The sequence below is a fragment of the Scyliorhinus canicula genome, chromosome 5 (genome assembly GCF_902713615.1).
Source record: "Scyliorhinus canicula chromosome 5, sScyCan1.1, whole genome shotgun sequence".
Lineage (NCBI taxonomy): Eukaryota > Metazoa > Chordata > Chondrichthyes > Carcharhiniformes > Scyliorhinidae > Scyliorhinus > Scyliorhinus canicula.
The window spans coordinates 206,084,758-206,097,411 of NC_052150.1; the positions used below are offsets into that span (position 1 = coordinate 206,084,758).

A 12,654-nucleotide genomic window follows, 5' to 3' on the forward strand; every position below is an offset into this window, starting at 1 on the left:
GATCCGGGGGAGTTGTTCATTTATGTTTGTGAATAAGCACAGTCAAATAAAACATTGGTGAGAGAATCCCCTAGCAACAGGATTGCGTGTCGCCTATAGTCCCACTTCCCATCCACGTTAAGCGTTTAACTCCGATCTGTCAAGGATTTCCCAAGGAGGGAAAGGTGTGGGAATGTTTAGTGGTTTAACCGGCTCTTATTTTCAATATTCCCTATTGAAGCCCTTCGAGACGATGTAAAAAATGCCTCATGACAAAGTATTTTGTTTCAATGGGGGAATGTTTCCCACTGTTTAGATTAGTCAGGAGTAACATAAACAAGTCGTTTTTATTTTATTGTTGTTGTTCTGTTATTGTTTTTTTTTTTTAAACTCTCTCTAACAAGCTTCGGGATTGTCTTGTTAATAAAGGAGCGGATGGCTGGGCATTTATTAAATGTCTTTAATAAAGCATTTCATAAAACTCTCAGCTCCCACCAGCTGTCTGTCAAAGTTACTCTGATATTGGTCAGCGGTTTTTATTTTTATTTATTTTTTTTGTTTTTGTTGAAAAAGCGGTTTGTCGTTGGAGGGGAAGAAAACAGATGAAAGCCATTGCGGTTAGTTGTAAGAGTTGAGAGAAAGGGCTGGGGTGGTGGTGGGGGGGGGGGGGGGGGGGGGGGGGGGGGGGGGGGACTAATGGCAAACTAAATCGCTGACAGACTCGTTGAAATATACTCCTCAGATTCGATTTTGATCGGGGAAATCGACAGGTGATCATCCCATATCAAAGATGACCAAGTTTCCTTTTGTGTGAGAGAGTGTGTGTGTGTGACTGGGCGCTCTGAAAATAAAATCTACTCGTTGTAAAGATGACACAGGCCGACACTGAATCAATCGGGTATTGAGTGCTAAAAGACTAACTTTCCCAATCAGATCCAGAATGACGGCTGTGCTTTTTATTCTCTCTCTCTCTCTGTTTGACATGGAAAGGAGGCAATATTTTTTTTTTAAAGAAGCGCTGGGAGTTTGCAATGTGATGAAAAGTAATGGGAATGTAGATTGAAGGAGAAATCTGCCCAGCCACAATGCGAACTTCTTCAAGAACCTTGATTCGACTAATTGACAATGAGCCATTGGGGGCTGTGTTATTTGGGAATGTGCTCTACTGTTCTCTGACACTTTCGGCGATGTGTTTTGTGTTATTTGGGAATGTTATTTTAAACACATTAAAAGCACATCAGTTAAAAATGGGTTTAAAAAGAAAAATCCATCGCTTGCCCGGTGCCCGATTTGAGTGCACACGTTAAAAAAAATTCAGCAAAGCAACTTAAACCAGGCTAAACGTTTTCAAATGACCGGTGGCAGAGCCTCGGAAGAGTAATTTGGAAGAAAAAAAATAAGCAATCCATTCCTGGGACAGACTGTAACTTTGATTTGCACCCTGGATATTTCAATCAATGCGTTCACTTTATCTGGGCCCCTGACAGTGAGTGCGATTTCAGTGGGGTGGATAATTTGGGAAACTTTCCCATGTATTTGAAACTTGTGGGTGTAGATCACTTACACAGACAGGGAATCTTTAACCTCCGGTTGAAATGCCTGGCTCACACTCAAGGGCTGGGACTGGTTTGAGACGGTGCCGAAAGATTCCATTGAATAAGTGCAGTGAGAAGTCTTACAACACCAGGTTAAAGTCCAACAGGTTTGTTTCAAATCACGAGCTTTCGGAGCACTGTCCCTTCCTCAGGTGAATGCAGGGCTCCGAAAGCTAGTTGTTTGAAACAAACCTGTTGGATTTTAACCTGGTGTTGTAAGACTTCTCACTGTGCTCACCCCAGTCCAACGCCGGCATCTCCACATCATTGAAGAAGTGAATTGCGCTGGTCAGTCCTGATCTGACATTGTGTGCTGGACTGCTCCAGACCACAGCCGTGGGACACACACGCACACTCTCTCTCTCTCTCTATAGATAATGTTATTATTGCCAATTGGGTCGGGGTGTTACGGTTGCATTAAAACTCGTCTTTCCGAGCCAATCCTGCCGAACTAAATCCGCAGATTAGTCAGCTACGCTGCCCCCAGACTGGAAGTGCCAGTATCGACCTTTTTTTAAAATTAAAAGGTGTATTTCCCAGTGGATAGCAGGAATTTGGTTGGGGGGGGGGGGGGGGGGTGAACTTTTCTCTCCTTAGCCATCGCTGCTCAAGTCGTCAATTGGCTTCAGATTCTCGCTTTCATTTCGACTTGATTAACCTGGAGGTCTCATGGTGGGCTATTGCATTATTGATTTCATGCATATGTTGTTTATATATTCTTTTAAAAAAAATAAAACTCCCGGTGGCAGGATGCTGTGCAAGTGGTTAACCGCACCCCCCAAAGACTTGAAATGTTTGCATTTTCCAGCGACATTTTTACACCCAGTGCATTGGGAGAACAGGCACCGACATTAACCAACGGTTCACCCTCCAGTTTCCCATCAGAACTCCCGTTCCGTAGACTGCTTCAATGTAAAATGTGTCAAAAAGGTGAATTGAGCAGGTTCAAATAAAAACATGTCACGCTGGCCTTTGTTGAACTTTCGAGGAGTTTTAAGGACAGGAGAATATTTTTATTTAGAAGTCTCAGTTCGAATGGAATTCTGAAGCACCAGAGATATTAACAGGGGAAAGTTTAGAAATACTCCTTCCATTGTGACCGATCCACGTCTGACTCGAGATGCGACGGTAGGTCTTCAAACATCTTTTGCCAGCAGATGCTGTCGATCATCTTCGCAGCAAAGGACAATTTTGCGATCCGGATCAATTAATCACTCGCTGTTTCCCTAGCACCGAACGAGAAGATCTTTACATTTCACGTCAGTCAATCTGGGCGATTGATTAGCATTTCCAGGGCGGCGTTTGGGAGGGAGGGGGGAGAGAGAGAGAGACAGCAATGAAAACAAGTTGTAATTGATGTTTTCAGACGGAGAGGCAGTCCTCCTCCCGCTCCTGATACGCCAGACTTCAGGTGAATTTTCTGAAATTGTTGGTTTTACTGAAGCATATCAAAAAGCAATAGCTGCTGCCTTGTCCAATCAGATCTCACCGTTGTGCCTTTCTGAGGCTATATTACATTGCTGTTCTAGCCAGTCTCTCTGAAGCGCCTGCACAGCCTCCGCATCTTTCCAAACAGCATTTTGGCTTATTTTATTATTATTTTTTTTAATTTTCAATTTTTTTCTCTCGAAATTTCAACAAAAAAAACAAACCCTCCACACCCACCGCCACCCCCTACCGCTGTCAAGGATCCAGAAGCCCGATGTGTGACCGTTATCGAGGATCTGAAGCCTTCCAGCCACCAGCACCTGCCTCTCGATAGGGATCGGAGGACAGTCAAGGAGCTCAGGAGGAAGCAAGACAGGGAGAGGAGGAGAGGGGAGAGGAGGTGGGAATAAGCAAGAGGGCAGCAGCGCTAGAGCCCCTCAAGCCACCGGAATCCGTGGACACCATGCTGACAAGAATTGTGCTGGTGGGTCTGGTCTGCTCGTCTCTCGCCCCGTCCGTGGAGGCTTGTGGGCCGGGCAGAGGCTACGGGAGAAGGAGGCACCCCCGAAAATTAACTCCTCTGGCCTACAAGCAGTACATCCCCAATGTGGCGGAGAAGACGCTGGGCGCCAGTGGCAGGTACGAGGGCAAGATCACCAGGAACTCGGAGAGGTTTAAAGAATTGACTCCCAATTACAACCCGGACATTATATTCAAGGATGAAGAAAACACCGGAGCTGACAGGCTGATGACACAGGTACGGGGGGGGGGGGGGGGGGGGGGGGGGGGGTCACCACACCAAATTACAATGTCTCTCCCCCCCACTCCCACCCAACCCTCCTCAGTGTGGGTGCCTTCCGTCAGGGTGGCGTCGAGCGATGTGACACAGGGAGGGGGTGGGCTGGTTACCCAAGGTGGGTGCTCAGGGGAAAACTTTCTACATTGCGGTCAACACCTTCTGCCCTTTCCCTGCCCCGCTTGGTGGGCAGTTTTGGGGGCCAACTAATCGCCGCTCTGGGTTTTAATCGACTCGAGTGTGCAGACCCCCTCCCCCCCCCCCCCCCCCCCCCCAAGTGACTCCTGGGCCACTTGTATCAGTGCTAGCCTCCAGCCCTTTGACCTGTCTGTGTCCCCCTTCTCCCTCCCTCCCCCTCCTCTCTTTCTCTGTCTTTCTAATTAAAATAGCTTCGAAACCTGGCAGCCCTGAGCTGGGATGACTTAATGAGGCTGCCTTTTCTAAATATAGGATACAGAGGGAGGGAGGGGGGTGCGGAATCGACCCGTCTTCCCCTCGCTCGCCTTGTCTTTTCCAGCCTGAGTATTGACTCCGGCCACATCAACATTTCATCGCTGTGTCTATCGACGCCTTCATGTATCGATATTTAAGAGGGGCGAGTGTTGCCACGGTCTACTCCTCACACACACACACTTTGAAAAGGCTGTGTGTGTGTGGCAGGAAGGTTCGGTGACCATTTCTGAAATTGCAACATTCAGGTACTGGCAGAGGTCATGGGAAGTTCCTTTCGTCAGGCAGCGCGACGCGCTTACCTCTTGTGTGGTGGGACCCACCACAACTCAGGGGTAGGATTTAAACAGGTAAGCGCCCCCTCCTCTCTCTCTCTCTTTCCCTCTACAAATTAATGTAGAGATGGACAAATCTCTGCCCGAGTAAAGACAAAAGGTTGCACATTTGCCAGATGTTACCCTTTTAAGCGGCGAGTGAGGCTGAATGTTTACAAAGCAACGCGTGGCCGCCCTTCCAAAGTTCCCGGTGGCTTTGTGTCGCTTCTCAGAGGCAGGACAGCGAGCGGCTGCTTCCCGGCTTGTTCAGTCTGCCGGCGGCCACCTTTTCCCTCAGCCCCAAGTCGCAGGAATGGTGCAGAGAGCCGGGGGCACGGCTCAGAGACAAGTCTCTCTCTCTCTCTCACACACTCACAGAGGGCTCCAATAATCAGCCCCACTTCCTCCTCCGTCATGGATCATGGCTGGCCAGGGGATCGCACATTGCTCCTCTCTCTGTGTGTCTCTCTCTCGATAATGTATTAAACCATTGCCGGTCCCAGAGCCCCGTCCAATTGCGTTCTGTCGCTTTGAGTCAGGAAGGGGGGGTGAAAGTGCTCCGTTCCTGCAGATCGCTTTGGCTGAGACAGAAATAGCTGAAAGTCGACGTGAAGGCGTTCCTATTCCCTGTGGAACTGGTTCTAATGTGTTACTCTGCCTGCCCGGGAGAGGCGGATGCACACAGCAGAGAGATAGAGAGAGGGAGATAGAGAGAGAGAGAGGGGGCACTGGGATCGCTGGGAATAGACAGAATCTCGACACGGTTGCTGCATTAGCTACCAGCGTTTGAACTTCTGACCTTGTGTCGATTGCCTGGGAAGCCTGGAGACAGCGGGAAGGGCACACTGCAGTATTTCCGTCAATACTTCTGGATGTCAAGTTCAACGGTGAAGATATTCCAGCAGCGGCAACCCCTTCCCCCTCTGCTCCCCTCCCCCATGCCCACCCCGCATCATATAATCCCTACAGAACATGAGGCCATTCGGCCTATCCGGTTTGCACAAAGATGTGCAGGTTGGGTGGATTGGCCATGATAAATTGCCCTTAGTGTCCAAAATTCTATGATTAACCTAGGATAAAAGTTCGGCACAACATCGTGGGCCGAAGGGCCTGTTCTGTGCTGTATTTCTCTCTCTCACTCTACCTGGGCTCGAGAATAATCGATGTGGCGATGGGTCTGTGGAATTGTGGGGATTGGGGGGGGGGGGGGGGGGGACGTGACAAATGACCCCCCACCCCACACACACACCACCTCTATTATTGCCTCTAAAAGCCCGGGAGTGTAGTTTGCATTGACAGGTAGCTAATAAGTGTGTGTGTGACCCTCTGTCTCTCGCAATTCCTCTCCCATTGGCAGGGTAATTAGGGATTAACACGGTTTTCTCGGGGTTAGGAGCTCTCGTTGGCCTGAACCACGGGATCAAAGTTGAGTTTTATGCTGCCGGCTGGTCAGGATTCACGCAAATCCCAATGAGGGAATGAGCAGTTGTTGGTGGCTGGGTGGGTGGCTCTGACAATGTGTCTGTCATTCGCTGCTCCTGACTGCCGCCTCCAGATGCTGCTGCTGCTTTGAAATAGGCCACGGTGCTCAGCAACCCGTTAAACCCGAGCCCTGCCCGTTCACAACCCAGTTCTCCCGGGGTGGGGTTGCTCTTTGGAGGAAACCATTAAGGATGTGGAGGGAGTGATCTCGGTTCACAGCCCTGCTTGTGCGCACTGGCGGCCCGGTGCAGTGGAAGGCGTTTAAAGTGATGTTGCAGAGTTTGAAGGACAATTTGTTGAAAATGCAAATAAACCTTCTGGCTGCATAGTTCGTATGGTCTCTAAGTCCCTGTTGTGCTGTGTGTACATGTGCGGGTCTGTGTGTGGGTATGTACGCACATACTGTGTGTGTGTGCGGGATTATGTGTAGGTATGTACACATATACTGTGTGTAGGGGGGAGTATGTGTGGATACGTACATACATACCGTGTGTATGTGTGTGCGGGCATTGTGTGGGTATGTATACATACTGTGTGTGTTTGTGTGTGGGATTATGTATGGTTACTGTGTGCGTGTGTGGGATTGTGTGTGCGTATGTATATACTGTGTGTGTGTGTCTGTGTGCGGGCATTGTGGTTGGGTACATACTGTGTGTGTATGTGTGTGTGGGTATGTACATACTGTGTGTATGTGTTCAGGCAATCTGTGTGGGTATGTCCATACATACTGTATGTGGATATATGCACGTATACTGTGTAGGTGTGCAGGCATTATGTATGGATATTTACATACATGCTGTGTGTGTGTGCGGCATTGTGTGTGGATATGTACATACATACTGTGTGTATGTGTGTGGAATTGTGTGTGCGTGTGTATACACATACTGTGTGTATGTGTGCAGGATTGTGTGCGGGTACGTATATACGTACAGTAGGTGCGCGTGGGCATATACATACATACTGTGTGTCTGTGCGGGATTGTGTGTGAGTATATATAAACATACTGTGGGTGTGCACGGGCATTGTGTGTGGGTATGTATATAAATACTGTGGGTGTGCGCGGGTATTGTGTGTGGGTCTATACATACATACTGTTTGAGTGTGGACATTGTGCGTGGGTATGTACATACATATTGTGTTTGTATGTGTGTGGGCATTGTCTGTGGGCATGTGTATACATATGTGTGTGTGAACATTGTGGGTGAACATGTACATATATACTGTGTGTCTGTGGGCATTGTGTGTGGGTATGTATATATACTGTGTGTGTGGGTATTGTGTATGGATATGTGCACGCATACAGTGTGTTTGGCGGCATTGTGTATGGGTATGTGCATGCATACAGTGCGTGTACGCGGGCATTGTGTGTGGATACGTACATACATAGTGTGCATGTGGTGTGGGCACTGTGTGTGAGCATGTGCATACATGCTGTATGTTATATGTGCAGGAATTGTATGTACATAGATTGTTTATGTTTGTGTGTGCGGGCATTGTGTGGGTATGTGCATGCATACTGTGTATGTATGTGAGCATTGTGTGGGTATATACATACATTATGTGTGGGGAGGTATATATATATATATATACTACATATATGCACTGTTATGTCTCCATATAAAAATAGATCTCAAAACGAATTTATCACTCCCTCCAAGTTGGCTGTTACTACTTGCTGAGTTGTTACGACCATTCATGTATTAGCCAGATGCAGAGCCCGCTCATCAGGTTTTGCCCGGTGTCCCAGTGGTGGAGAACCACTTGCCTTTTTGCACATGCGGACATGCTGCACTTTCCCTCAGGACAAAGCATACTTCGCGGTGAAGACTCACTCCGCGTTATCTGGTCAGCTCTTAACTGAAGGACAAAGATCAGCGACAAGATCCTCTTTCTCTCAAGAGAGAAGAGTCTTTGTGAGCCGGCATTTGATGTGTTATACTGTATGTCACACATCGGGATAGTGCTGTGGACAGTGCTGGAAAGAGTCAAATATTAGACAGCAATTGAGTGACTGACACATTCCAGTTTAATCTCCTTCTCTCCTTCCCTCCCTCCCGTCTCCCTCCCTCACTCCATCCTTATCCCCCTCCCTCACTCCCTTCCAAACTCTCTCCCGAACTCTCCCCCCTCCTGTATTCATCCATCCCTCCCTCCCTCTCTACCTTTCTCCCTCTCTCTCTCCCTCCCTCCATCCTTCCCTCTCACCCTCCGTCCCCCTCTGCCTTTCACCGCATCGATTTCGCTGAGCGTTGAACTGAAATATAACAGAACTCCCGCCACCGCAGCCTTCACCCGTTAGCCTATGGGGGTTGGTTGCCATGAGCACCTCCCAGAGTATTCCCGGTGAATGAGCGAGGTTTGAAGGGCAGTGGCAGCGCTGTACATGGGTAATCCCCTCCCCTCCACCCCGCTATATCTCTGTTGAGGAGCCATGACGTGGAGATGTCGGCGTTGGACTGGGGTGAGCACAGTAAGAAGTCTTACAACACCAGGTTAAAGTCCAACAGGTTTGTTTCAAATCACTAGCTTTCGGAGCACTGCCATTCACCTGAAGAAGGAGCAGTGCTCCGAAAGCTCGTGATTCCAAATAAACCTGTTGGACTTTAACCTGGTGTAAGGCGTCTGACTCTGTTGGGGATCATTGTTTCCTCTAAAAAGAGGGAGATGAGTGTGGGGAGGTGTCCCCCTTACCTTTCCTTACCCTCCCGGGGGAGGTGTCCCCCTTACCTTTCCTTACCCTCCCGGGGGAGGTGTCCCCCTTACCTTTCCTTACCCTCCCGGGGGAGGTGTCCCACTTGCCTTTCGTTACCCTGGGGGGGGGGGGGGTCCCTTGCCTTTCCTTACCCTCCGGGGGGGGGGGGGGCCCTTGACTTTCCTTACCCTCCGGGGGGGGGGGGGGTCCCTTGCCTTTCCTTACCCTCCCAGGAAGAAGTGATCAGGTAAGTGGAACAGACACAGACTGGGTGATGGGGAAGCGAGATATCTGCTCCTCACCATTAGTTAGACCATCCACCTGAGCAATAGAAGCTGCAGGTCCAGAACCCTCTTTCTCTCTGACACTCTCCTCTTTTTTAGTCGCTGTGTATATAACTGGCCAACACTCAAATCAATTGTAGGTAGCGAGTGTGTGACCGAAATGATGAAATGCTTGATTAATAAAAATTCCACCAATTGGGACCGGTGTACTTAATTGATTTTCTCTCTCTCTTTCTATTCTTGACAGAGGTGTAAAGATAAATTAAACTCCCTGGCCATCTCAGTCATGAACCAATGGCCCGGGGTGAGTTGAGGGTGACAGAGGGCTGGGATGAGGACGGCCATCACTCCGAGGAGTCCCTCCATTACGAGGGCCGAGCTGTGGACATCACCACTTCGGACCGCGACCGAACCAAGTACGGCATGTTGGCCAGGCTGGCCGTGGAGGCGGGCTTCGACTGGGTCTATTACGAATCCAAGGCTCACATCCACTGTTCGGTGAAAGCAGGTGAGGGAGCACTTTCAAAGAAATTGTCCGCCTTTTCCCAGTCAGTCAGCCGGCTGACTGTTGTGATGAACATGATCATATTTCATATCTGCAGAGCGCACACTTTGAATCTGAAGGCACCCCCCAGGCGCCAGCCATCGCTTCCTGTCACTCCTTAGCAGGGTGGAACATTACAGAGAAGTCTCACTGATCTCGTAATAAATAATATGGGTCATTATTTGATGGGCGGGGAGGCTGTGAACCAAATGCAACGAATGAGGATGCTCTCCTCAAGAAGGCGAGAATCATTACCCCGCTTCATAATCCTCCTGTCTGACACCAAATCTCCAGACAAAACTAACAGGCAGTCCACACAGATAGCGCCTCCCTGGATTTGAGGGGTGCGGAGATAGGATGGACCATTGAGTGGGCGGTGCCTATCAAAGGGTCCACCATAGATCATAACATTTACAGAACAGAAGAAGGCCATTCGGCCCATCGAGTCTGCACCAGTACTTGGAAAGGGAACCCCACTTAAGGTCACATTTCCACCCTATCCCTCTCCTTGTAACCCCACCCAACCTTTTTTGGACACTAAGGGCAATTCAGCCTGGCCAATCCACCTAACCCGCACATCTTTGGACTGTGGGAGGAAACCGGAGCACCCAGAGGGAACCCACGCACACACGGGGAGAACGTGCAGACCCCGCACAGACAGTGACCCGAGCTAGGAATCGAACCTGGGAGCCGGGAGCTGTGAAGCAACAGTGCTAACCACTGTGCTACCGTGCTACCCGAACAGGAACACACAGCTCAGGGACGTGAGTCGTTCGAAACCCGCCCAGGTTTAGCCGTACACAGGAGTCGCAATTAATACTTCCCGCTACTTGTTCGGTGAGAAACAGCCCTCCGGTTAGAGCTCTGGAGCCTGGGGGCGTGGAGTAGGGGGGGGGCGGGGGGTGGAATCCCATCGACATCAACTAGTGTACCGCTCCATTGTTTACCAAGTGTCAACTGGTAACGGGGATTGACTGACCTCAGGTAAGCCACAGAGGACCCACACCAGCATAACGCTGCTCTCACACTGCACTTAACGTCAGCCAAACTGATCCCATCTGACCAAAATTTCCTTCCCCACCTCCGAGTCGAGGTTGGGCAGTGGATTGATATGACGGGGTTGGATTGGATGCTGACTCGCTGACCAACTCGACCAGATCAGCCTGGGTCAGGTAGCAACAGGCTCCCAACGGACATCCCATGCCACTTCTAACTGGCAACTTGAACTGGCTTGCTGTGACTGCTTTATATATTCCTGGCCCGTAAAATGAAACGTGAAATGACTTAGAGAAACATCCGTTCTGTTCCGAGGCTTTGAGCGCCTTTTCAGGTTAATGCGGAAAGCAAGTGTGTGTGTGTGTGTGTGTGCATGTGCCTCCAACACAGACGGACTTGGTCACTTTAAACATTTCTCTCTCTCTCTCTCTCTCTCCCCCCCCCCCCCCCCCCCCCACCACCACCAGCCTCTAAGAATGCATTTGTCAAAACCGCAGCACTGGTCGCGTCCTCCCTCACACTTAAACTGCCTCAGCTTCACCGATTGACATGTCAGGAAAATACTTCGCCAAGACTTTAAGTAGGAAATCGTGCGGTGAATGCTTAATAAACATAGTCGCAGGGTTCGGCAAACCATGGACATGAATGAAGCTGAACACCTCAGTGTGATCTGACTTCGCACATGCCACTCTCGATGAGCCGTTCACGCGTGTTTTGTTTTCCACGCGGTGTAATTAACAGTCCTGGTGTGAATTGCACTCTCTCCAATGACCCCCTCCACAAGACCACAAGACATAGGAGAATTAGGCCACTCGGCCCATCGAGTCTGCTCCACCATTCAGTCATGGCTGATATTTTCTCCCCGGCATACCTTTGTAAAAATCAATAACCAGTGCCATCTTTTTAGGGCACCAAATGCATTTGCGAGCAATAGATGTTGCTTTTTCCCATCTGCGTGAACTGGGAGGTCGGGGGTGGGGTGGGGTGATTTTATTGTACTTTGCCGAATCCCTTCCCTAATCCATAGAATCCCTATAGTTCAGAAGGAGGCATTGGGCCCGTCGAGTCTGCACCGACCCTCCGAAAGAGCACCCGACCTAGGCCCACTCCCCCACCCTATCCCCATTACCCCACCTAACCTGCACATCTCTGGACACTAAGGGCAATTTAGCATGGCCAATCCCCTAACCTAATGTTAGGTATAATTGATGATTTTTGCACAGATTTGCATTGGTGGAGACAAACAGCAACTCTCTATCATCCGCCCGCCTATTTATTTATCAACCTCCCCATCCATCTGTTTCTTGATCTCTCACACACGCTCTTTATTCAAGAAGCGCCCCCCATGCTGTAAGTGGGATCTGAAGCCATGTTCCCCCAGAGCATTCTGCCTGGGCCTCTGGATTGCCAGTCGAGTGACATTAGCAAAACGGCTGGCGGGAAACGATGCAATTTTGATCACTGATGTGATGCATTAATAAACACACACAAGTGGATGTGACTGCTCTTGCCCATAGAAAGAAGTGCAGCCGCTCATTCACTGTACTTGCAACGCCACACACTGTCTTAATGAAGCATTTCCCGAGAACAAGATGTTGAATTACAGATGGGAAGACTCATGTAATGTGGAGTGTGATCCAACCTCCCCCGTTGCAGCCTTTATTAAACGGGGGGGGGGGGAGAGACAAATCTAAATTTAAAATTCCAAACACACCGGAGCTTTTCAGACTCATTTGAGTCTATGTCATGTGGGCGTGTGACGATACCAAATGGATTTGGACGAACTGTTAGAGAACGCTGTTAGCTCAGCCTTCCGTCCGTTTGTTCCGCCATCACTTCATGTCAGTGAATCATATGAGAAGATTAAATGCTGTCTGCAAGGACTGCAAAGGAGGCGGGGGCGGGGGGGGGGGGGGGGCCAGGCCAGGAAGATTCGCTTTCCCATCTCTATTTGCTGAAAGTATGACCCTCGGGATAGGAATACAAAGCCGACATATCTCAACCCCCCTGAATCATTGTCAGGACGAACCTTGCGAGAAGGGGCATTGATGACATGCCTCCAAACTCGGTCATTTAAAATTCAAATACACATCT

General features: G+C 49.5%; 1 protein-coding gene across 1 annotated transcript in view; it reads left to right on the top strand.

The window, feature by feature from the left end:
* Nucleotides 1-3,037: 3,037 nt before the first annotated feature.
* shha (sonic hedgehog signaling molecule a) overlaps nucleotides 3,038-12,654 on the top strand; it is a 17,105-nt gene continuing 7,488 nt past the window's right edge. The window contains 3 exon segments of the mRNA XM_038798390.1: nucleotides 3,038-3,759; nucleotides 9,268-9,325; nucleotides 9,328-9,528. Coding sequence (XP_038654318.1) covers nucleotides 3,466-3,759; nucleotides 9,268-9,325; nucleotides 9,328-9,528 — 553 coding nt within the window. The 5' untranslated portion in view covers nucleotides 3,038-3,465.